The sequence below is a fragment of the Callorhinus ursinus genome, unplaced genomic scaffold (assembly GCF_003265705.2).
Source record: "Callorhinus ursinus isolate GAN/ISIS: 27379988/994484 unplaced genomic scaffold, GSC_fseal_2.0 scaffold7, whole genome shotgun sequence".
Classification (NCBI taxonomy): Eukaryota; Metazoa; Chordata; class Mammalia; order Carnivora; family Otariidae; genus Callorhinus; species Callorhinus ursinus.
In genome coordinates this window covers 25795546-25822133 of record NW_027397069.1, presented here as the reverse complement: position 1 = coordinate 25822133, position 26588 = coordinate 25795546, and the positions used below count along the sequence as shown (strand labels likewise).

The following is a 26588-nucleotide window of genomic DNA, read 5'->3' as shown; positions in this document are numbered from 1 at the left end:
TCAGTTTCTTGCAGCCAGAGATATCCTAGTCAACGCTGATATACTCTCCTTTCTGGCCCCACTTCTCTATCCCATCTACTCTTCAGGCCCTGTCCTGAACTCTACTGCACCTTGCATGACAGTGTTCCGGAGAGTTTCACCTTTGGTCTCCTTATTATTCCATTCACTTTCTCTTTGCGCTTTCTCTCTTGCACTTGGATGATTTCAACTATGCATATTTATTTATAGTTCACATAAATATTTACTGGAAGTCTTCTAGGAGCAAGATCCTGTTCGGTTTTCTAATGCTCTGGGAATATGCTGATGAATAAGACCACTGAGGGACAAGAGAGAGGGTGAAGACAGGGGGAGGGGGGAGGACTGAGGATCTTTTTATGAGTCTTTTTATGAGATTTATGGTATAACATGGTGTCTATGGTTAACAAATCAGTATTGTACATTTAAAAATTTGTGAAGAGGATAGGTCTCATGCCAAGTGTTCTTACACACACACACACACACACACACACACACACACACACAAATGAAGGGAGGGCTGAGCAGAAGGAAGAAACTTTTGGAGGTAGTAGGTATTTTATTACTTTGACTGTGGTGATGGTTTCACAGGTTTCTGCATATCTCCAAATTCGCCAAATTGTATACATTAAATATGTTCAGGGATTTGTTTTTTTGTTTTGATACATCAACTATACATCAATAAAGCTATTTTTTAAAACATAAAAATACAAAAGAAAGTTCTCTTTTATAAAAATGAAAATGTTCAAAATGTTTTTGCCTCTTTTTCTATGGGATTATCTTTTTCATATTTCTTCTAAGAAGTGTTTTATTCTAGATACTACTCTTTCTATTCTCTAAGTCTGCATAGTATGGATAGTTGTTTCTTAAAGATTTTGTAAAACTTCTGGTAAATTTATCTGGACCTGAAATGTTCTCTGTAAAAGGACTCTTTATTTCTTCTTGAGTCAGTTTTGGGGAGTCATATTTTTCCAGGAATTCATCTATATCTTCAAATGCACTCGCTTAAATTCTCTAAAATATAAACTAAAAATTGCCCTGTTTTCAGCTTTGGTTGCTCCCAATAAGTTTTTACATACAGGAGAGGGGGCGGAGCCAGGAGAAAGATGGCGGCACCCGCAGAGGCAGCTGAGTCGCAGGCTTCGGGGGGTCCTCGCCCCTCAGTTTGTCTAGGCTTACTGGACATCTACATAGCCAAGGCTCTCCACCTTATGTGATTAATCTGGACCCAGCTGTACATGAAGTACCCTTTCCTGCCAATATTGGTGATGAAATTTATTGAGAAGGCCCAGAACATGTCTCAATATGTCTTGATTGACACACCTGGACAGATTGAAGTGTTCACGTGGTCAGCTTCTGGGACAATCATGACTGAGGCCCTGGCATCCTCATTTCCAACAGTTGTCATTTATGTAATGGACACATCAAGAAGTACCAACCCAGTGACCTTCATGTCCAATATGCTCTATGCCTGCAGCATCTTGTACAAAACCAAGCTGCCGTTCATTGTGGTTATGAATCAAACTGACATCATTGATCACAGCTTTGCAGTGGAATGGATGCAAGATTTTGAGGCTTTCCAAGATGCCTTGAATCAAGAGACTACATACATCAGTAACCTGACTCGTTCAATGAGCCTGGTGTTAGATGAATTTTACAGCGCACTTAGGGTGGTGGGTGTGTCTGCTGTTCTGGGTACAGGCTTAGATGAATTCTTCATGCAAGTCACCAGTGCTGCATTAGAATATGAAAGGGAGTATCGTCCTGAATATGAACGTCTGAAGAAGTCACTGGCCAGTGCACAGAGCCAGCAGCAGAAGGAACAACTGGAACGCCTTGGGAAAGATCTGGGCTCTGTAGCCTTGGACACAGGGACTGCCACAGACAGCTTATCTCCTGCACTTGACCCTTCTGACTTGATCCTGACTCGGGGAACTTTGGATGAAGAGGCTGAGGAAGCAGACAGTGATACTGATGATATTGACCACAGAGTTACAGAGGAAAGCCGTGAAGAGCCAGCATTCCAGAATTTTATGCAAGAATCAATGGCACAGTATTGGAAGAGAAACAAGTAGTTTCTAGAAGTCCAGAATTTTGGAACTCTGTGAAGGAACTATCCTAACCTCTGATTGGCGGCTACTATAAAGGACAATTTTGTTCAGAGTTAGCAGAGTTTCTCTTATAGGGAAATTTGACTTAGATGCAGCCAGGGATAGAAAACCACTGGACGTGGCAGGGAGATGCCAATTCCCCTTGGCCTATCCCTTGGATTTATGCAAGGAAGGATATTCTGACTATTCTTGGATGCTGATATCCCTTCAAGCCTAAAGCTTCAAGTTTTATCATTTGAACTGAAGTATTTTTGCTGCTGATGGATGGAACAGCGAGAACTTTTCACTTCAAATCTCTGTCAGGTTGGGTCTGTATTCTACTTTCCCAGCATCTTGCCCTTGACCCTGTACCATGAGTTCCCCTCTTTTTAGCCGAAAGGGAGAGGAAACATGAGCTTGCCCAGGGTGGCAGTGGAGTCTCCTTGGCAACCAATCAATGTTGGGTACAAAGTGTGCCTCACATGGGGGTAACTCATTATGGACAACAGGTACATTGAAGAAAGTGAGCAAAACATATGACTAATGAATAAGAATCCTGCTTTGGATGATGACTTGGATAATTTTAACTTTGTTGTAAGCCTGCCTGTCATAATTTCAAATAAGAAAATTATGTAATTGCAAGTAGGTTCGCTTCTATTCAACACAGAGGTTTAAAGCCACATGTCCAAACCTGTCTCAGTAAAGCAGGGATGTTTACTTAAAAAAAAAAAAAAAAGTTTTTACATACAGTATCTTTATTTAGGGGTGATTCTAATTGCCTTCTAATTTATATTACAACTTTTTCTTTGACCCATGGGTTACTTAGAACTTTTTTAGTTTTCACATATATTGATTTTTTTTTCCTAGACATCTTTTTGTTAGTGATTTCTAACTGAATTGCATTTGTGGTTAGAAGACATGCTCTGTATGATTTTACCATCTTAAATTTGTTTAGACTTCCATTATGATATGGAATATATCAATTTTTATAAACAACCCATCTGTTCCTAAAAAGAAATGCATTTTTTAGTTCTTAGATGTCCTATGTGACCATTAGATCAAATCTGTTAATATATTGCTCAACATTTTCTCTCTCCTTATTGATGTCTTTTTTTTTTTTTTTTAAGTAAGCTCTGCACCCGATGTGGGGCTTAAACTCAGGACCCCTCAAGATCATGAGTCATATGCTCAACCGACTCAGCCAGCCAGGCGCCCTACCTTGTTGATTTTCTTGTTAACTAATTCCATTACTTACGGAGAAAGATGGGTTAAAATCTCCCACTATGATTATAGAATTGTTTATCTCCCTTCACAGTTCTGTAGATTTTGCTTTATGTATTTTGAAACTGTGTTATTTTGAGCATCCAAATTTGTTGCAACATTCAAGGGACTTAGACATGTTACCTTTATCTCTAGTAATGCTTTTTGGCCTTAAGACCTATTTTTTTTTTTAATTAATATAAGTGCATAAGCTTTCTTCTGGTGAGAATTTGCCTGATTTATCTTTTTCAGTCCTTTAATCCAATCTTTCTTTATCACATCCATTGTCTTTTAAATGATTCCATAAAACTATCACTGTAGTGTTCTAATTATAGTTTTGGCTTCCAAAATAAGATATTTACTTCTCAAAAGAAACAAGAAACAGAACTGGTATTTCTGGAATTATGGTTTGTGGTTTTGAATATCATTGGTTTGCCATGGTAAACCCTGTTCTTTCTCTGAAGACCAGTTCTTGTTTTTACTGAGCTCATGGGCTCTACTGGAAAAACATATGTGTGGGTGGATGCCAGGGCAGGAAGAGGGAAGATGCAGCCAGGAGAGGTGGTAGTGGGTATGCACTGCTAAGTGTAGGGTGGATGTGGCAAATCCAAATGCCTCCAAGGGCCAAACAGCCAATTTAGGCAATTATACAAGGCAGGAGGGAACTGTCCAGACTGGGGATCACTTGCCCCTCTAAAGGCAGCTCTTTATTGTCTGTCAATCCTTACTCTGTTGGAATGTTGTCAGATCATTTTCAGAAGCACGGGAATTCTACACCAGTCAAACAAATCACATCTGTTACTTACATTTGCAAATCCTCGGCTCCACCTGCAAATCCTGGAAGAGACTGCACTTAGGAGAAAGAGAACAACTGGAGAAGGCTTTTTCCCATCCCTGCTCATCCTCCTAATTGGGCTAGCCACTCCTCTTTATGAAGAGAAATTCCTCTGAAGGAATGTAAACCTAATTCATGTCCTAGCTCTTGACAAATGGATTTTGAGATTTTTGGCCTGGTCGGCTACCACAAGCAGCATGATATGCTGGCCATCCCTAGCGATACAAATGGGAGATGGTAAGAAGCAAGAGTGGGGCTCATGCATGAAGATGTACCAAAAAGTTGCTACCAAAACAAAATAGGGCCCATGTTGGCAGCCCTATGCCAACATCCAAATCTGAACTAATCTCACTAACCTCAGCCCAGGTTAGTCCAGTCTGAGAAAAAATATGGAAAAAAGAGGGAAGGAAAAGTTAAGATGTACTCCCCAAAAAAGATGTATATATGCAGGCATGTATCTATACAAAATCCTTATACTTCTGCTTATTTGTTATTATTCCCAAGCAATAAAATATTAGTGAAGTATCTCCAGAAAACCTTTAGAATCCATCCTGCCACCCTGAGGAGGTGCTCTGATAACTGGACAAACAGGGTGCTCTTTACCAAGAAGAAGGAGAACAAGACTGAGCCCCTACTACTTACAAATCACTTTCAGCTGTTTTTACGTACACTATGTTACGTAGCATCAAAACAAAACTGTGAGGTACTTCCATTTTATAGTGAGAAAACTGAAGCACAAAGAAGATAAATGCCTTACGAAGGTCACAGATTTAATAAGTGTTAGTTGCCAGGACTGAAAACTAGGTTTCTTGTACGGAAGTCCTGGGTTTTTCACTCTATCACACCTTCTCTGGCTGACAGTCAGATGAGAATCTCAGCTCCAGCAGCGTGGTTCTCAGATAGCCTTGACTTCTGACAAAGTGTGGGAGCTGGGAGGTGCCAATGTCGAGAATTCAAAACTGGGTGAAATCAGAAATGAACAGCAGGACTCAGCATGTAGCAAAGACAGGGCTACCGGACAGTTGCAAGGAAACCACACTTAAGTCTGATTTTTAAAACCCTGTGATTTCTCACCTTCCCCATAACCAAATCCCCTTTTCCTCTCCTCCACACACAGACCTCACACCCACATTACTTCTCTGAACATAAAAGCCATTTTACCTCAAATTCAAAGAAACTACTTTTCTATTTCCCTTTTTAAAGTCTCCTTCCACAACCCAATCAACTATTTAATTACTTTAGCTTAGCAAACTTCAATTTTACATGAAATTATTTCACTATCCACCTTATATTTTTAGTATATTAAGATAGGTAAGTCAGTATGTATTGCCTCGGGCAAAGAGAACACACTCTCGATATAGATTAGAACATTTTGAGTAACAAAAAATTCCTTCTGCTTTAATCTAGTGTCCGTGAACAGAATCATATTTACACCTGTTTAGAAATACTGATCATATAAAGTACATATCTAGCACGGTATTCTGACACAATTTTTGACTCATCATATGGTAATTGTATTGAATTCATCATACAAGAAAACGGGGTGTTTTCTTTTAGACAGAAAATAAACAAACAACAGAGTGGATAATTAAATTAGTTCTCATTCTCTTCAACATGCACAATATAAATTTTCTCAGGGAATTGTGATAAAAGACATTTCACTAGAAAAGAAAATCCATAATTCATATGCCATCTCTGGTTAATTCTGACCGACCCTTCAGAGCAAAGCCTATAATTGTTCTTCAGCATTTTCATTATCAAAGGTTTATTTTACAAATAAAAATTATACATGTATAACCCATCTCCCAACATTGTGAAATTTAACTTATTCTTGGGATTTGTTAGAGATTTTAGGGATTCATTCTGAAGTGAACAGCTTCTCCCCATTCAAACTGATCTCAGGCCCACCTTCTTCACAATTGCTTTGTATCTCCGAAAATTCATAAAGGCTCTAATAAAACATTTAGTAGTAAAGACAGTGTCTTATTTACCTCAATCAGTATCTACCACAGTTCCTTGGAATAAATTGTGGAAGGAACAGAGAGAGCATATGAAATTGTAAGCAAGTAGGGTAGAAAAGAATTTAACTCTACCCTTCAACATTCTCCTAGCTGGTCTAAGAATCAAATTGACAGGAGACAGAAAAACAGGAAAAAAATCAAACAAAGTCTAATAATAATGTATACCTCCTGTACACATGAGAGAGACCAAGGAAAACTGAGTACCTCACTGAAATGGCTGAAACCATCATCTTTTTTGTTTTGTTTTTTAAAGATTTTATTTATGTGACAGAGAGAGACACGGCGAGAGAGGGAACACAAGCAGGGGGAGTGGGAGAGGGAGAAGCGGGCTTCCCGCTGAGCAGGGAGCCCGATGCGGGGCTCGATTCCAGGACCCCGGGATCATGACCCGAGCCGAAGGCAGACACTTAACGACTGAGCCACCCAGGCGCCCCTGAAGCCATCATCTTAAATATCACCTCCAGCTAAAGGTAAAAGGAGGTATTGGAGTTGGGGAGTGAGCTACAGAAGCTTCCCAGGAAAAGCACAGTAAAGAAGGGTAAGGTTGTTATGCAGATTTAAGCCCCCTGTCCTCTCTGTTGACAAATTTCTAATGACTTAAGAACGTCCCCTTCTTCCTGATACTAAGGAAGGAACTTACAAATGGAGATTTTTCTTACACATGTAAATGTCTCTTACTACGAGCTAACTTCTACTCAGTTTTCAGAGTTTCTCTTGCCTCTGCAGTTTCTTAAAAATAACCAGCTCAGAACAGTCAATATGCCAAAGAGGCATATCTTGGGGTGGCAAAATTTGCTCCTTTACACCCACAAACAAAATTAAGCTTTAAAAATAGATTTCCTGTACAAATGACTCACACCTATTTTGAAGAGTTCTCCCATTTCCATAGGGAAGGTACTTGGGAAAACATAATCATTTACATTTAACTGAAAGTTTACTTTATAGTTTTGCTATAAAATTATAAGTTTTCTAAAAAATCCTTGCTTATTGATACATTTTCACAAACACAAACACACAGCATGTACTGAAATTCTCTGCAAAAAGAAACCATTCAGTTTTCCAACTTGATTATGTCCTATCCCCTTTAAGAAGCAGTTATTGTCATATGAGAGGGTCAATGATTATAAAAAGAATTCTGTTTCTCTGGTTTTTAATAGAAAAATTCGTGAAGAGCTTTTATGAAGAGCATTTTTAAAATCTCTAGCAGTTTGTTTTATCCATTTCTAGGACCTTTAGCTAAAACCAAAAATCCATTACGTTTTCTTGAAACATTTCACTGGGCTTCACAACTTGTATAGAAATAGGTCCCCCAAGGGCCCACATTATCCTCAGTGACACCCATACTACAGTGTCCCATTAACTCCTGAGCCAGCCCAGTGAATCATAGTCAAATAACTGCAGAGGAAGTAAAGGTGAAGTCTGAGAATAGTCGAGTATAATTCCAATTCTATGGTATCTTATACAACACTATTCTATACTGATAAAATACAGTGGTTCTATCTATCTCATAGAAACTGGAATAGGAAGTAAAACAGTGAGATGATCAATGTTCAATATATAGCAGAGAATTGTTCTCTTTTCTGGAACACTGAGTCTTCTAGGTTACTTGTTCACAAATGCTTTGTCCCATGTTTGGGGATCTCTTCAGGAAGATCGTTTGCCTAAACAGAAAGGACTCAGTAGAATAAATGGGTCATAGATGAGATACCAAATGAAAAATATCAAGAATGTTAATAATTTATTTCCAGAAATGAAACTCACTGACTTTGATATACTAGAATAAATAAGCGACCTGTCCAAGATCCATGGGATAGACTCTTACAGACCCTATTAGTTTCCTAAAACTGCTGTAACCAATCACCACATATGTGGTGGCTTAAAACAACAGCAATTTATTCTCTCATAGTCCCACAGCCAAATGTCCAAAATTGATTTCACTGGGCTGAAATTAAGGTGTTGGCAGGACCACATTCCTTCCAGAAGCTCTAGGAGAAAATCCTGTCCTTGCCTCTTCCAGCTTCCGGTGGCTGCACCAACCCCTGACTTGCGGCCACATCACTCCAACTTCAGCCTCACTGGTTGCATGGTTTACTCCTCTTCTGTCTGTGTTCAAATCTCCCTCTAACTCTCTCTTATGGGGACATTCGCAACGGCATTTAGGGGGACTCTGGCATAATCCAAGATAATGTCATCTCAAAATGCTTAACTCAACATCTGCAAAGACATCTTTTTCACAAGTACTGGTTCCAGAAATTAGGATGGAGATATCTCTGAGGGAAGGTGGGGAGACAATTTCAGTTTACCGTACAGACCAAGACCACAGTTCAAGAATTTAATTGTGAGTAAAGAAAATGATGGATCCTGAAACAAATAATACATTATATGTAATAGAAATAATTTAAAAAGAAAATGATGGGGGAAAAAAACGTGAGCTTTGCAAGCCTCACATGACATCTTTCCCAAGTCCTGACTGGGTCATGTCAAGCCATTTGGAGAATCGTTCAGGGGTCTCAGTCACAATGATGTTTATGAATTAATAGATTATCTGCCGTCAGACAATCATCAACCAATTGAGAAGCCAATTTCTCTGCCATTTATCGAATAATAAACATACATGTAATGGGGGGGAGCAATATTCTCCCCTGACCCTGAAGTAGGACAGAACATGTTCTCTGATTATCCCTCAATGCCTTCCAACAAAGCGTTTTAGTTTAAAAGTTGCCTGGAGACCAACAGTTTTTTGTCCACAGAATATTGTCACTGACACAGTTACAAATAAGGGAGGCAGAGTTTACTTCCAGAAAAGTCAGGTGAGGTGCTGGGAAAATGTCAGGCCAGCTTTGGTCGCTGGTGCTTACCTTTCAGCTGCTAATGTATGTAAATGATCCCATCCAGAGGCCCAGCTGTTGGATGTGGAAATGTGCTGATGAAACTAAATGGGGATTCTAGAGAATGCAAATCAAATTGTAGGCAAAATTACTGAAACACGCCAGCCCTCTTTTGAAGCATTATAGACCAACCCAAGAAAAATGACTAATGGGTAATAACACACAGTCCTGACAGGAATCATAAGCTAGGAAGGAAGTTGCATGCAAAATAATAATAAAGAATATTAAATTGCCACCAGGCCCCGCCAGAGACAGATGAAAACAGAGCAGATTCTAACCACCAGTCACTTACTCAATCCCTCTGAAAATGTCCCAGGAATCTGCAAAGAATGCTTTCACCCATATTCCCTTTCTGCTAGAAAGGCATGTTTTTTCAAGAATGTTTCCACACCGGAAAGGGCAGATAGGGGATGCCCCTCTGACAAGGAGGCATCCTTCTGGCCAGTTCATCATCCTTCCTTGGGCACCGAGGTGAGATTAACAGGCTGCTTTTATCAGCTACCTGTAGAGAAAATTGTGCACTTTCCCCAAGATATCCACAGTTTGATGGATTTTCATTTCTTCTCTTATCATGTCATACCTCTCTGTCTTATATACATATAATATGAACTAATTGTTAATTGCCCATAAAACTTAAGGAGGGCAATTTGAGGTCTTTCTGGAAGTTTAAATGCAAAGCTCTGTCACTGGTCACTAGTAAAAAGTGAGCCCCTGCCTGCCCGGCTCAACCTCCTACCAGCAAATTGCAAGTGAAACCCAGGCTGGAGGCCAGCAGCAACCCGCACAGGTTCCTGCAAAGGACAGGTAGCAAAACTCCAGGGCAGAGGACAGGCAGCCCCCAATCTCACACGGCAGCTTATTTCAGCCTTGTTCTAATCACCCTGTTTATTCCTCCTTGACTTTATTGACCTATGGGGACAGCAGTTCTTAACCCTAGCTGCACGTGAGACACATTCGGGAAATGTCTATAAACATAATTAAAGTCTCAAACCTTCCCCCAAACACGGATTGAATTGGTCTGAGGTGGGGCCCCGGCGTCAGTATTTTTTTAATTCCCTAAGTGACTCTAATGGAGCAAGCAAGTTTGAGAACGCTTGTTCTACTTGCTGGCTTCCATTACTTTTGACCAGTCCTGTCTTCCCAGACTCTCTTCCACATTCACCTACCCAGGCCCACCATATTTATCCACTTCTTTTTCTAGGGCCATTTAAACTTCATTTTGCCGCCTGAAGCTGGGGTACCATCTTGCCCTTCTCCAGACTTGATACATTGCCTGGCAAGACTTCCCGTTCAATTCTATTCCATATCCTGGCTTCTCCCGGCCTGCTCCAATGGGACACCCACCAAGATCACAAAAATACCACCAGCCATCTCCCTTCTTCATTTTAGCCCATCCCAAATCTGACAAGTCACATAACCCTTTCCTCTTGGGACTCCCTAACATTCAATGCCTTGGTCCACATTTGAACCAAATGCCTTACCGTGGTATACCCTTGCCTACCTATGCATTCAGAATTATCACCATGTAGGGCCAAGTAACTCTTTGTTGTGGGAGCCTATCCTGTATGTTAATAAGAAGTTTAATAGTGTCCCTGGTCTCTGCTCACCAGATGCCAGGAGCACCCTTCCCCCAGTTTGTGACAACCAAAAACGTCTCGAGACGTGGCCCAATGATCCTGGGGAGGATGAAGAATTACCCCATCCCCCCCCCACTGAGAACCACTCCTTGATCTGTATGTCTCATCTCCCAAACTACTTCAACCAAGTTGGTTCCTCCGCCATCTGGTATATATATTCTTCCCAGTATTAATTTTCACCCACATTTATAATCCATTATTCTGAAGCACAGTCTTCCTCCTGAGTTGACAACCTTTAGCTCTGACTCATTTCCCAAATGATGCCAACCCCAAAGCAGCTAAGACAGATTCTCACATCCTCTGGTCATCCTTCACCCTCCTGTTGCAGATGAGCATTGGGAAAATTCTGTGGAACATACCCCAGTATAGAGTTCCAATCCATGCAATTATTCTGAAATCTTAAAACCACTATTGTGATTTTCCATTACATAGCTTTGTTGCATAAAGACCGGCCTTATGGGAGGCACCTGGGTGGCTCAGTAGGTTTAAGCATCTGACTTCAGCTCAGGTCATGATCTCAGGGTCCTGGGGTCCATCTGCATCAGAGTCCCCAGCTCAGCAGGGAATCTGTCTCTCTGCCCCTCCCCCTGCTCATTCTCTTTCTCTCTCTCTCAAATAAATAATCTATTAAAAAAAAGATTGGCCTTATGTTTATAAGCCGTGCAAACACTAAATGAATTTATGTAACAGTGAGAATGTTAACAGGATATAGACCAGGACCTTTCTTTTTTTTTTTTTTTTTTTTTTTTTAGATCTTATTTTTAAGTAATCTCTACATCCAACATGGGGGTCAAACTTACAACCCTGAGATCAAGAGTTGCATGCTCTACCTACTGAACCAGCCCAGGCATCCCAGACCAGGACCTTTCTTAACATTAGAAATGCTAAGTTAACTCCTGACTCTAAACACTCTTACCGTCCTGAACAATTATTTATTCCTGCTTCTGACTTGTGGAATGGGAATTGTAATGTTCTTGCAAAGCCCTTTGAAATTCCAAATGGGGTGGAATTTCATTTCGAGTACCAACTCTTAATTATTTGAGCTAATGGAGAGGGACAAAGCACCAAAAATAGAATATTCATATAATACAAATTTAAGCTCATACTGACACAAACATGTATTCTCAAATTTTCAGAAATTAAAAGGTTACCTAAAGTTATTGGGCAGATTTTATTGCATGATTCAGAACTCTTCCAACTGAAGAACTGCAAATATGTATGAGCATTATGTTACTGGCATAAGACAACCGGAAGAGCAACTTTCCATGGTTCTTCACTGTAATTAGAGGTGATTTCAATGTCAATGTTGGTTTGGTAGCTTTACAATAAGAATTTTTATTCTCTTCATAATTTTCTATTTTTTTATATTATTTTCCTTAAACGCATATTATTTTTATTGTGATAAAATACGCATACAGAAAATGTACCATTTAACCGTATTTTTTAAAGATTTATTCATTTATTCGGGGGGGTGTGCACAGGTGCAATGGAGGGAGGGGCAGAGGGAGAGAACCCCCAAGCTGACGCCCTGCTCGGAGCAGGGCCCCGGGGGGGCCCAGTGCCACAACCCATGAGATCATGACCTGAGCAGAAACCAAGAGTCAAAGGCTCAACCAACCCAGCCACCCAGGTGCGCACCCCTCCCCCATTTCACCATTTCTAAATATCCAGTTCTGTGGCATTAACTGCATTCACATTGATGTGCAGCCATCACCACCACCCGTCTCCGGAACTTTTTTATCTTCTCCAACACCACAAATTTTTTAACAGATAGCCCCTCCCTTCTGTCTACTAATAAACTGCTAAATATCATTTCAAGTTAATTTCCAGTAGCTCTTATTGCAATAAAGGTAAGTCTACCTACAGGGTTTATACGGGTTTATTAATTTGATGTTCCTACATAAAAATAAAAAAAGAATTCTTGTCTTTTTGTAGTTATGCTTCATACGTTCCTGCTACCCAGTGCCTGACTAACCCTGTCCTCTCACCATTTCCCCTCCAGGGGAAATTAACATGCGCAAGAGCTTCCGGCTGCTTTCAACAGTACATAGAGTACAGGGTGGTTGACTAGACAACTATGGTTTTGTATCTGCAAAATTAGAAAGTTATTTTTAACAAATATACTTCATTTTGCTTAAAAAATATTATGGACATTGCTTATAGGATACTAAAACAAAAGCATGCTCATTTGAGGTTCTTTGTTTTTCTTTTTAGGGTGTGTGTGTGTGTGTGTGTGTTTTAAGCCTTTGGCTTTTAGACTAAACCATTTTTGGTTTAACAGGCGCAAAGTGTTAATTACTAGGGAAGACAGAAGTTCCATAAAGCTTTACTAATAAAGTTTATTTCAGCTTCCCACAGCCCTAGCTTTATTAATAAAGTTTACTTTAGCTATACATCTCTTAAAAAGGCTATGGCAACTTCTTTGGAACATAACATACTACCCAACTATCACAAAACTCCAAATTTTGGATTGAGGAAAACATTTCTACATTGATTTTTATACTAGAACTGCAGACTCTCATTTTCTGAGACAAAGACTGAAGTGAATGGCACTGATAATCACTAAGCATGTCTCCAAGATCCATGTCTTTCACAGAACCACTAACAATGATCCTCATGGCACTGTAGCCCTCATTTTAAAACTTCTCGATAAGGAAACTGTGTATCACAATTAAAAAGGTGAGTTTCCCATAGTTTCTCACTACAGCAGGTGGCAATTTTAACTTCAACATTTTTAAAGAAATGACTTCCTTCTCTCTGCTCTTTCTTAATGATCATTTTTGTTTAATTTGCTGTAACTAAGTGAGAGTTAATACCGTGCTCTTAACCAGAAGTCAATGGCAGATTTATCACTTATGTCCTAGAGTGGATCAAAGACAAATGTCAAAGGATTCAAGCTCCAAAGACTCTCTTCATCTGTTAGATCCAGAAACTAAAACAAAGCATTGATTTTCTTACTTATCCCCAAATTGACTCAAACCTAGAATTAAACTGTATGATGATAATCACATGAAACTTGTTTCGAGAATTCTTCTAAGATTCCGGGAAAAGGAACCTCTACACTCCAGAGGAGAAATACAACAATAAAGTTTCACTGTTATTTGTCAGAGTTCGGGCTGCTGTAACAAAATTACCATAGACTGGGGGAACTTAAGAACAAACATTTACTTCTCACTTCTGGAGGCGGGGAAGTCCAAGACCAAGGCGCTGCCAGATTTAGTGTCTGAAGAGAGGCCACTTTCTGGTTTATAGACAGCCAGCTTCCAGTTGTGTCCTCATATGGTGGAAAAGACAAGGCTGCTTTCTGGAGTCTCTTGTCTACGGGCACCGCTCCCATTCTTGAGGGTTCCACCCTCACGAACTATTCACCCCCCAGAGGCCCCACCCCTGAACACCATCACATCGGGGATCAGGACTTCAACATGCGAATTTTGGGGGGATGCAAACATCCAGTCCATAGCACTGTTGTTGTTTCTTACTTATATTTTAAAAGTAACACTCCCAGATGGAGCCGGCAACACTTTGACCAAATAGCAGTGACTCTGACATTAGCTCATGGAAAGTACTTAACACTTGGAACACACGTGGTTCTGAGCAGAATTGTAAGGTCGGAGCATCATGGCACACATTTATTGTTTTTTTGGTTTTTTTTTTAAGATTTTATTTATTTATTTGAGAGAGAGAGCATGAGAGGGGAGAGGGTCAGAGGGAGAAGCAGACTCCCCGCCGAGCAGGGAGCCCGATGTGGGACTCGATCCCGGGACTCCAGGATCATGACCTGAGCCGAAGGCAGTCGCTCAACCAACTGAGCCACCCAGGCGCCCCACACATTTATTGTTTTTAAGCTCTCGCAACTGTTGTTTTAAAAACCCACAACCCTTGCCAGCAGAACATTTGGAACCGTATACTCCAGTGTTCCAGGGAGGTCAAATTTCTTTCCTACAACTCTTAAGAGGCACCTCTTGAAACTTTCCAGTTAAGATTTTCGAAACTTTGTAATAAATACTAGCCCTGGATGAAAGCCTATAACATGGTTCTCAGTGAACTTGACTTACATCATAAAATGGAAACATTGTCAAGATGTGGGGTTTTGGAGCACCTGCCACCTAATAACTATTCAGAGAAAATACCCACATTACTTTAGGTCTTTTTGTAACCTTTGTGACTTTCAAATCATATAGAAGGGTAGTCATTTCTATTGATTTATGAAACTAGTTATAATTTCTCAAAAAATATATATGTATAGAGGCATTATTGATTCTTAGTAGTATTACCAAAAAAAAGTAAAGAGCAAATTTTAAGTTTGTTCTTTTTCTCCCTAATACCTAAAAAAGGATGAATGAACATGAGCATTCATTCATTTATTCAACAAACTTTTATTGATGACCTATTATGGGCTAGGTACTGTGTTGAGCCCTGAGGCGAATATAAAGAAATAAATGTTCCCCCCACCCCCCATAAATGGGTAAATCAGTGTCAAGGCTAAGTGAAGATTAAAACCACAGCATAAAGTAGAAGCAAGCAGCCCAAGTCACCAGGGAGCCTAAACCCCCAGTCAATGTCCTTCACATTCCTCTCGCTCGAAACTGTGTGGTTTCATTCAGTGCTTTTCAAAGACAGACAAAGCCCGAACAAGAAGATACTTCTACTGCCCTTTTCCTTCTATATACAGAAATGAGGGCTTGTTCTAACCTTAGATTCTCTCCCTCACCCACTTGGAAAGTAGGAGAATGGAGAGAGGGAATGAATTAATGAGGAACAATTTGTAAATCACTTGGGAAATGTTGACTGTTATAAAACAAAGGGGAAGTCCAAATAACTAACTTTAGAATCTGTCATTACTGTGCTTCATCTTTTTTTTTTTTTCTTGTTCTTATGCTTTAATTTTGCTTGGACTTCAGTTTTGCACATAAATGAATAAAAACACAACATGTCCTCAGTCAGGTTAGAATGGTCATCGTTTCTCCATTACGACCAAGAGCAACAGTCCTCTTCTTAATCCTCTCCTCCCTTCACCCATGTCAAGGCAAGTCCAGGGGAGTGGGACCCCCACTTGATCCAGGAAGCCCCTTACCCCAAACCCCTTTGGGTCCTCTCCCCACCCCGCCTCCCACACCACCTCCGGCTCCACAATCCTGTGCTCCATCTTTTTCCCTTTGAAAAACAGGGGGAGAAATCACTCTGAGTAGCTATCAAGGGTATTTAAAAGAACTGTGGGGGAAAGGTAGTGTTCCTAAAACTCTAGACATGCAAAGTGTATAAGGCCCAACAGTGCTGTTTTCCATGATTTCTGGTAGTGTCGGAAGTAAAGGCCCTTCACCTGGCCAGTCTACCATTTTGCTCTCCATAAGAAGACATACCTGAAAGGAGACTGTTGTGTCTCAAATATATCAGGGACTCAGGGAATGAACGTTGAAGCTGAAAGGATGCGTTGGTGTTTCCGAGTTCTTGATGTACTATAACAGGTGCTCAGTAAAGTGCCTACTAAATACCTAGGTCTCTCAAAGACTCCATAAAATGTCTCTCGATTCTCAGATCTAGGGATTAACAGAAGAATTCCTCATTCAAACATGGTGCTCCCAATACATGGCAAGCAAATCTCATAGAAAACTGCGTGGCCTGAGAGGTTCAAAGAGAGGAGAAAGGTGAACAAAACCTTACCCACCCTCGCAGCTGGGTGCTCTGCCATGTGGCTCAATGTACATAAACTTGACCCCATACGCAGCTGCCTAACTGGTTTCCAACTCCCTAGGCCCATCAAACCATCCCCCACGGAGCTCCCAGCGGTCTTTGAAAAAGTGGCACTATTTTTTATTATTTCATACCTTACTTAAAATTCTTAAAATTCTTCAGTAAACACTAGCATCTGTCTTTTAACACAGTCTATGAGGGTCACCCTGATCTGGCTCTTACTACCACTCCAGCTTTTTAGTTGGCTGGCTGGTTGTTTTGTTTTTGTTTTTGTTTTTGGGGGCAGAGGGCTTTTTTTCCCCCCATGAGGTTCTGGTTTTCGCTGCGTTCAGGTGTTAGAAGAGCCCCCCCGCCCTTCTCTCCTTTACCTTTAAGCCTCCGTGCTGCCACAACCTCCTCCAGGAAGCCTAAGGCTGAGTCAGGTATCCCCCTTCTTTCCCCAGCAATTCCTCAGACTGTCCTAACCCTGCACCTCCAAGTTATTTTGTTATTATTTGGCTCCCTTCTAATGCCCATTACTCACAGATTGGCACAGTCTGGCACAGAGTGGGTGCTCAAGAGATTTTGAATAAATGAATGAATCCCGGATGGCTGTGCCTGAGAAAAAGTTGCAGCAGCCAAGTTAAGAATTAATGGCCTAAAGTGGCCCCTGAGTGCCTCCTTTCGACCTCGCCCCACAGCCCACTCTTAGGGGGGGTCTGTGATTGGAAGAGAGGTGCATTCTGGCCCCAAAGGGACACTGACCTTGAAACTTCTTATGTGAACAGAATAGAGCTGAGAACTTAAGAGGTTAACATTTCGGTTAACCTCTGAGCCTGGGTGGCTCAGATGGTTAAGCATCTGAGATGGTTAAGCATCTGCCTTCCTCTCAGGTGGAATCTCCAGGTCCTGGGATTGAGCTCAACAGGGAGTCAGCTTCTCCCTCTGCCCCTCCCTTGTTCTCTCTCTCTCTCTCCCCCTCCCTCCCTCTCCCTTGGTCTCTCTCTCTCAAATGAATAAATAAAATCTTTAAAAAAAAGAGGTTAACATTTTCTCTAAACTATTCATCAAGAAACAAGCCCAGCATATACCTGCAGAAATTCTCAACCCCACCACCAAGTTGTTAATGACAGAGGAGGGTGAACTGTCCCTAAGATTTGACAAGTTCAAAATATCTTTTTTTTTTTTTTTTAAGTTCAGAGTATCTTTAATGTTTTGGGTTCTCTCTCTCTCTCTTTTTTTTAAGATTTTATTTATTTATTTCAGAGAGAGAGACACAGCGAGAGCAGGAACACAAGCAGGGGGAGTGGGAGAGGGAGAAGCAGACTCCCCACTGAGCAGGGAGCCCGATGTGGGGCTCGATCCCAGGACCCTGGGATCATGACCTGAGCCGAAGGCAGTCGCTTAACGACTGAGCCACCCAGGCGCCCCTTGGGTTCTCTCTTTGAAGTTCTTGTAAATTTATCATTTTTTCCATAAGATAAAACAGATTTTTTGTAAATTACCTGCCAATTAAATGACTTAATTTCCCAAATCAAATATACACATCTGTTAGTCCAACTGATATTCCAGAAAGGGCCCCATATGTATTCTATAGCTTCCCATCCTTTTCCAACTCCCCCCAGAGAAAACATTATGACATTATGGCTCCTCTTTGTATATTATATCCCTAAAAACCAAGTGTCAGCCATACTTCATGGGGGAGGAAAAAAACCCTAGACTAAAAATGGAATAAGGATAATCTTCAGAAATAGAAAAATGGGGGGGCCTGGGAGGGAGGACTTGTCCTCAGTATGAAGGCCACATAAAACTTCATACCTGTAGATCCAATGATTCTAGAGTTACTCCATCTACCACCATCCCCAATCCCTTGAGAGCTCCCAATGAATCCTAGCATTTCCGTAGACACTACAGGAGAAAACAGTGACTACAGGTGATACATCTCTTGGCATCACTTCATACAAAAAAGAGTCATAAAGGGGGGCCTGGGTGGCTCAGTCCTGCTCGGCGGGAAGCCTGCTTCTCCCTCTCCCACTTCCGCTGCTTGTGTTCCCTCTCTCGCTGTCTCTGTCAAAGAAATAAAATAAAATCCTTAAAAATAAACAAAAAAGAGTCATATATTTGCACATATGTGAAAAGATATTCAATACAGCACTCTTTGGAGTAGAAACAAAAAACCTAAAACTTAAATGCCCATCAAGAAAGGACTGGTGAGGTAAATGACACCACTTCCAGACCATGACCCATCATGCACCGTACCCCGTAGCTATCAAGCAGAATGAGGTCGATCCTTGCTACACGTTCACCCATGCACTGCAAGAGCTCCAGAATGTGTGGTTCAAAGAAGAAAGCAGGGCACAGGACAGGTACAATTCCTACTGAATCGAAAAAAAGGGAAGAATATATATATTCATTATATATAGGATGTCTCTGTAAAAATATACAAATGGTTCCCCCTGGAGGGGGGAAAAACCCTCCAGGGGTTACTGAAGGAGGGAGATTGACTTGTTATTATATACAAAAATTTATTGCTTAAATTTTTCACATAAACTTTTCAAAAACCAAATTGTTTATGTGTATTTGTACATAAACACACACACTTTCAAAACAAAAGCTATCTAGAGGAAATACAGGCAAAAGCAAAGAGGAAGGGCGAAGCCTGGCTCACTCTGCACGCGCACTCCCGGCTTCCGGTACCACTGCCTTCAGCTTGGCTGGTTTCTCAGTCCAGAAGGCACTGTGCTCTCTTTCAAGAGGAGTGTCACCAATGATGGAGGGGATGCAGGAAAGAGACCCTATCATAAAAATGCAGATCCTCTCCCAACATTCTTTGGAAATTTAACTTCATGAATTGTACTTTTAATTAAGGCATGTCTCAAAGTTTCTATTTCTTTTTCCCTATGAACTTTTTCTTTGAGAGAGACAGAGAGAGAGCAAGTGTGAGCCAGGGAGGAGCAGCGGGAGAGAGAGAGGGACAGAATCTTAAGCAGGCTCCATGCCTAGCACAGAGCCCAACACAGGGCTCGATCTCAGGACCCAGAGATCATGTAACCTGAGCTGTAATCAGGAGTCAGACACTTACCCAAATAGCCACCCAGGCGCCCCACCCCCTCCACAAACTTTAAAAGGCATCTCTACCTTCATTCCCCACGTTCAAAACAATTTGCAATATGCTGCTAAGACTGAGGTCAAAGAAAATGTGAAGGACTCTTCCTCCACATTGAGTACCAATCCACCTTGACAAGTCGCATTCTTGGCAAGAAACTCTGGGGGAAAAGCCTGTTCCCTCCTAGCCAAGCGGGCCAATTACACAGAAAGGAGGTCTTCTGATGGCGTAATGCTCATCATCAGCCCCACAACAACCTGGGAAGCATTCATTCCCACTCCTTAACCCCTTAAATGAAATCAGACCAGTGTTCAAGCCAATCCATACCCAGGAGCCAAAAGGAATAATTAAAGGAGTGAATGTTTTATTCTCTAGTGTTTAATAGAATACATTAACAAGTCACATAATCAATGATTCATTACTTCACACACAGGGAGGAAAACAGTATCAAGTAGGTCTATTATACAACTGGTTGTGAACAGGGAGAACAAAAATCTCTAGAGCATTTGGATGGTTGAAGAAATTCTCACTTAAAGTTTGGGCTCGTCTGAATTGTCTTTTTTAAAATACAGAGGGGGGTTTTTTTTCTTGGCTTTCTGTTTCATTAGAAAAGTCTGATAATCGTTATGACTTTTTTCCTTTCCCCTTCTACTTTGAGAAAATGGTTCAGTGATACGTATCACTTAGCATATAATGTTTTTAACAATTGCATAATCCCGGGGAGCTCTGTGGAAATCTTAGATTGTTTGGCAGATAAGAGTTTTTCATATGTAGGGAAAAATTTAAATAATATATAATTTATGTCTTTAAAATTAACATCCACAATGGATGTCTTAAACTTTCGTCATTAAATGTCATTAATGATGGGTAAGTGGTCACAAACGAATTATCATTTGTACTCAATAATAATGGCAAAATTCACTTGCCTATAAAGTCACAAAGACAGTTGTATAATAGTTTACATTACAATTAATGCTCACATACCTCAAAATACATTTAAAATACAAAAAAACTTGGCCTGTGGGGAAATAAAACACAAAATGTATAAGGTGACAAGGATTCTTGATCAACTATTCATCATCCTACCACACAAGATTAAACTCTAGTGTAAATTGTCTGCTTGGATTTCTTCCATCTAAGTTTCAAGGTCCCCAGTAGAGAATCTAAATCTTCAAATTCAAAGATCTTTAAGATTTTTATTGTCCAAAATTGTGACAAAGAAAAGTTAACTTCAACATAACTTGTTTCTGGCTCTAGGAAACCCTGCATAAGGTACTATAGCCACTGAAAACCCAAGAGTATTTTATTTATTCTCAAAAGACAGACTTACGTCATCTAAGAAAACTAATTCAGTTTTTAAATGAGTTATCATAAGGAAAAAACAAAAGAAATTCCAAAGGATTTACTCTGCTAAGTTTACAATAAAAAATATTCAGTTTACTATTTTAGAAATTTAAGTCAATTGAGTAAAGTACTTATGATTGAGACTATAAAAGAAATTCTTACAGAATTCAACCCCTCCAGTCAATACTTTTCTAAAATCTTGCACCATAATTTAGCATTTTTCATGTGGAGTACAAAATGTTTTGAATATTAGATTAGAATTTACCATAATTTAAAAAGTAAAAAATTACCAAAGCTTCACCTTACATGGCTTCAATGTAGTAACACTCCATGGAAAAGTCCAATAAAAATTGAATATGTTATGAGCATTGCCAGTCGCCCATTTTTGTCTGAGAATTCAGATTATGCATTTCCTCAGAGAAATAACAGGCCCCATATATGGATCTGGTTTGAAAGAGAAGACAATTTTGGCTAGTATTACAAATTTTCACTTTGCTATCAATGCCAAAAAAAAAAAACAAAAAACAAAAAACCACCACCACCATCACCACAAAAAAAGAAACACAAGAATAAAAACAGTACTGAAAGGGAAAAAAAATGTCTAAGTCTCACACCTCCAAGGAGTATTTTCTACAACGTACAATTTGAAAAATTAGACTGACTATGGTTCATGGTCTACATGTATTAAAAAACAGGCGACTTATCCAATACCTGGTGCAAAAGCACTGAGCATGGTACCTGTGTTTTTAACCACCACTGTCAACAATTCTTTTTTTTTTTAATGAAATTTGTTAAATCTCATGTCACTCCCTGGTACTTATGAACCAAATAGTCATTAAAGCCATGGTAAATGCACACTACACTGGGTCAGCTTCCTGCAGTCATAATTATCTGAATCATTTATAACATTCTCCCAGGTTATTTGAATGGTATCTTTGGAGGGCTTACTCGTATGGACCCTTGATATCCCATCCAAGCTCAGAGGTGACCACAGACACTCCAGCCCACTTTGTAGACTACCAAGGGTCCTTCTGTGGCCCATGGCACATGGAAGAGAGGGAACCCCAAAGCACCTATGCTAAGTCACCTCACCACAGTTATAGGATCCACCCAGCATAGAATGAGTTTCCTACCCAGCCTTTACTTTGGGCTAAAAGTAGAATATTTTCATTTTTTGACAGCCAACCTTAGAGTGGACAGTCATCCCTAGGAACAGAAGTCAGTTTAGGTCTCTAACCATTTAAATTCCCAGTCTTTGACGGGATGAAAGGGGTAGGGGAGCACTGCAGGGAAGCCAGGGTGTGTGGGGAAGTTAAGATCCATATGCCCAATGAAGTGGAACAGCTCAACTCAAAGTTTTACGAGATAAAATTCATTAAGACTTGAGTGGCACAAACAAAACTTCAGCAGTTTCCCATGACTCCCGGAGCTGTGCAGATTTAACAGGGAAAATCAGAATCCCAGAGTCTTGCCATCTGTCAGTGGATTTGATCTGTCCTAAAATGTTCTCAAGTATGTGTTTTTTGTCTCACAATCTAAGAGAACACCATATAGCGTGGAGAAATCTCTGTGGCACTGTTTTGTCCAGAAAGCGGCTTTGCTAAATCATTTCAGGCTTGGAACAGAGATAAGCTCTGTTGCATCACCTACTCTGAGAACACACCCAACTTCCTGGATTTCTGCTTCCATTTCTCTTACAATTACAGTCTTCATACATAAAGCTAACTTTACCTTTCTAAAAATGTAACTCCCATGAAAAGACTTCACATCTTTGTTTACCAATTAAAAAAAAATAGAATTAGTGGGTTAAAAATACAGGTACCTCGATCTTAAGTGGACAGTTAATGGACACATTATTAGTACATAACTAATAGCCAGGAAAAAAGTATGGAGCAAACTCAGTTTTAAAACTATGTATTTTTTCCTAACCCGGTGTCCCCAGAGACAAAGATCTAAGAAACTCATGAAAACATGTTGCTTTAGTATATACACCATCTGATGCACGTTACTGGGGGTAAATATAGGAAATCTTTTAGCATTAGTAAATGAATTAAAAAACTAAATGATTCGTGTAAAATGTTTATATATGGTATATACAGATTGGATCACATGAATCTAAGAATAAAACTGTTCCAATTCTTAGTATCTGTTATGGACATAGTAAGATACAGTACAAGATTCATTTTTAAAAAGAAGAAAAATAGCACTAATTTGAACACTGAAAACGACTCTTACAAAATCTTTAAAAACATACTTCAGAGAAACTACTAAACCAATGAAAAAGGAAAGGCTTCTCCGTCATCACAGAATATCCAAAGGAGCCACACAGCATGAAAGACAAGGATTTACTTCCCTTCACCTAAGGTGTAGACAGGATATGCAGTGGGAATTTATTCCATGTTAAAGGTATAAGGCAACCAGGTCTCCTTCCGTTTCTCTTGCATTTACCTAAAACACTATTTTATTGCTCGGCCCACTTGTAAGTACTTTTTCACCTTCGTTTAAAAACATGTCATTGTACAACTACCTACAGATGGGCAGCCCTTGGTGCTTCTATGGTTCTGCAGCTGTCACCCAAAAAGATTCCACCTTCATTTCAAACCATCTGCAGGAAAGAAATGGCATTTTCAGGATTTCGGGGTTTGCCCAGAAGTCAACACTGGCTGGGTTTGAAGAAAATACGGATTTTTAAGAAGAGATCTTAAGTTTAACCAAAATCAAACAGATTTTGCTTGTTAATAGATCTTAAAATCAGGATTTATAATCAACAAGAAAATAAAGTTTAAAAAAAAACGAAACTAAAGTTCAAAAACTACTGGGTAACTCTTTGGTTATGTAAGTATCAGCAACTTCTAAGTTTCAACTCAAAACAGTTAGTTCATTAAACTGCCAGATAAGAGTGGATCTGTTATTAATCTTTATAAAATGCTTTGCATGTTTGTGTGTACTATTTTTTTAAATGTGCGTGTACTCGAACGGATGGCACAAACTTCCACCTTTCAAATAATAAATGAATGTGTCTGCTCCTCCCTTCCCACCCCTTCACCCCTCCTTCCTCCCTCCCCATCCCACCCCCCAAGTCTTATGAGCTAAGGTCCTACTGCCATTCACTGCAAGAATATGGGCTTTCTTAATACCCACGACGTGCATTACTACTCCCCAGCTCCGTTTACAGTCACGGCCAGGTGACTTCCCGCAGTGCTTGGTGACCTGGGCTGTCTGGCCCTTCCGGCGTCAGCACTCTTGCTCCCTCCCGCCAGGAAGGGCGGCCATGTCGACCAGTCGAACTAAGCGCATCAAGCGCTGGAGCCAAGGAGAAAGGATGCCTCCTAACGCAGGAGAGTGACTTTATACAAGTTTAAGCCACAGGCGAAGATCTTTCATTGTGCACGGAAGAGATACGATCCTTCATTGTGCCAGCACTAGATTCTTTTCCTACTTCTACCTGTAACTTGTCAAAACTTTAGTCATTTTGTAGTCACTGACCTGCCTCCACGGGATCCTAATTCCAGGTCCAGAGTCTTCCATCCAGCCCTCTAAAACTCTACCTTTAAAAAGGGTCAAAAGGTTACATAATGACCTTTTAAAACACTATTCCCAGTGTTCTCAATTCTGATCTCTTAAGCCTCGAATGAGTCAAAAGGGCTTGGGATTTCAATCTTCTACACACTGGACAGGGTCCAATCAGGTTCTGAACAATTCTGCCATCCCCAGGTACTTGGTAACTTTGTGGCCACACTGCCCCCATTAGATCCAGACTGAAGGACAATTCAAGGGAGGGGTGGTTTGAGTCAGGGGAAAGAGGAAGCAATGGGGGGGGGGGGGGCACATCTAGGCTCTCTCGGTTAGCGGGGTCCAAAGAAGACGAAGAAGCCGAGAGGATCTGCGGCTGCAGGTTCTCAAGTCGGGGGGGGGGGTGAGTGGGCCTGGCCCAGCTACTAAAGGTGGAGGCAGGGGAATGGAAAGGCGTGGGATAGGAGGGGAGATCTATAATCCTCTCCTTGGCAGGAAGGAGGGGGGATGGGAGAGCTGGAGCCGCGAGGGGGTCTGGGGAGCTCACTCCCTGCAGAAGACGTACTCCGTGTAGCTGGTCCAGATCTTGTCCTCGCTCTGGTCGGTGCTGCTGGCGAAGGCGCAGGTGCCCGTGGAACTGCACGCCACCATGTGAAAGCCCGACTCGGACAGCTTGTCGAAGGCCTGCTCCAGGAAGTTGAACTTGAGGTAATAGCGAGAAGTGTAGCGCTCGGGAGGCCGGTCCGGATCCCGGCTCTCATTCAGGGTGTCGCCGAACACCTCCTTGGCCAGCGACGTCTTGCCGCACACGGTGATGCGTGCCACTCGCCGGAACTTGGCGTCCGCCTGCGCGTCCCGCCCGATAGTGTAGGAGCCGCGGTAGCCGATGGTGATGTAGCCGGAGCGCCGGCTGCCGTCCAACGACTGGGACGGCGTGAGCAGCGGGCCCGCCGCACCCCCGGACGGGCTGCGGCTAGCCAGCTCCAGCGTGGGCGACGGCGCCCCGGCCGACGAGCCCTCTTGCTGCTCGGGCTCCGCGTAGCCGAGCGGCAGCAGCTCGTCGCCCAGCGAGCCCTCCTTCTGCACCCCGCGCCGCGAGTGCGGCGGCGGCGGCCCGGGGCCGGGCTGCTGGGGCGCCCCGAGGCGGCGCACGAGCTCGGGCAGCTCGAAGTACTCGGCCTCGCGCTGCAGCCGGCTACGCTCGGGGAAATAGTCGGGCAGCACAAGCTGCAAGTCCCGCAGGTAATCCAGGATGTAGCGGAAGAGGAAGCCGTCTCGGTCCAGAAAGAAGCGGCCTTTGCTGTCCCGGGCCAGCTCCTGCGGCTGCTGCTGCGTGAACATGCGCCAGAGCAGCGAGTCGGGCACCGACACCACCGTGCAGCGCCGGGTCACATACACCTGGCCCCCCACGTTCAGCTCCACGATATCGGGGAAGAGCGGCGGCTCCGCCGAGGAGGACGACGAGCCGCTGCCACCCCCGCCGCCGCCCCCGTTGGGTAATCCACGTGTGCTGTCCGCCAGAGCCATGGCAAAGAGGTGGCCGGTCTGGGGTGGTGGCAGCGAGCGGGGCCGCGCGCCGAAGCCGCCGCCGCCTTTCCCGGACGCTGGCTCAGCCCCGCGCTCCGGCCGCCGCCGCCGCGAGCCGCGAGCCGCGCAGAGCCCCCGAGAACCCCGGTGCGCTCGGCCCGCCTCACCCGCGCGCTCCAGGCGAGTGTCGGGTCTCGGTCGGCGCGCGGCTTAAGTAGGGCCGCCAGCTCCGGCGCCGCGGCGCGCAGGAGGCGGGGGCGGCCACCGAGCGGCGGAGCCTTGCTCCCCCGGGCGGGGGGGGGGGGGGACGGCGGAGCGGGGAATCGATTTGCATCCTAAACGCTGACGCCGCGCCCGCTGCTGGCTCCACCCCGGCTTGCGCGCGTCGGGGGCGACCCGACTCCCCAATCGCCCCACCTCCACCTCGCCGGGCCCGCGCTCGAACCCTTTCCGCTCCCGCCCAACTTTCTTCCCTTCGAAGATGGACAGAGCCTGGGACGGGCCGCTTCGGAAGACGAGCTTCCTTCGGAGGGGCCGTCACTGCACCCTCTCCCCTCCTAATCCCGCCTGGAAGGAGGACGTAAACTTTTCGGCTCCCCCCGCCCGGGCAGCAGAAAAGTGCGCGGCCGCCTCGGCCCGGTCGCCTCAGGAACTGGCCGCTTTAAACACTGGGGCTGTGGCG

At 42.5% G+C, this 26588-nt stretch overlaps 1 protein-coding gene and 1 pseudogene across 7 annotated transcripts in view; one reads left to right on the top strand and one right to left on the bottom strand.

Annotated features, from left to right (window-relative positions):
• KCTD12 (potassium channel tetramerization domain containing 12) overlaps window positions 1–26085 on the bottom strand; it is a 71038-nt gene extending 44953 nt beyond the window's left edge. For 2 of the 7 annotated variants that reach the window (XR_003208975.2, XR_003208974.2), the window contains exons 1-2: window positions 24945–26084; window positions 24353–24414 (exon numbers count right to left, since the gene is read on the bottom strand). Coding sequence is in view for 4 of the 7 variants with exons in the window: in XM_025874737.2 (XP_025730522.1) it covers window positions 21226–21310; window positions 24945–25906 (1047 nt within the window). In the remaining 3 variants the exon portion in view is untranslated. Of the gene's footprint in view, window positions 1–19869 lie in introns of those variants that run through there. The other 5 variants (XR_003208973.2, XM_025874739.2, XM_025874737.2 and 2 more) reach the window with 5 other exon arrangements.
• LOC112826555 (GPN-loop GTPase 1-like) lies at window positions 1117–2785 on the top strand (annotated as a pseudogene).
• Window positions 26086–26588: the final 503 nt, after the last annotated feature.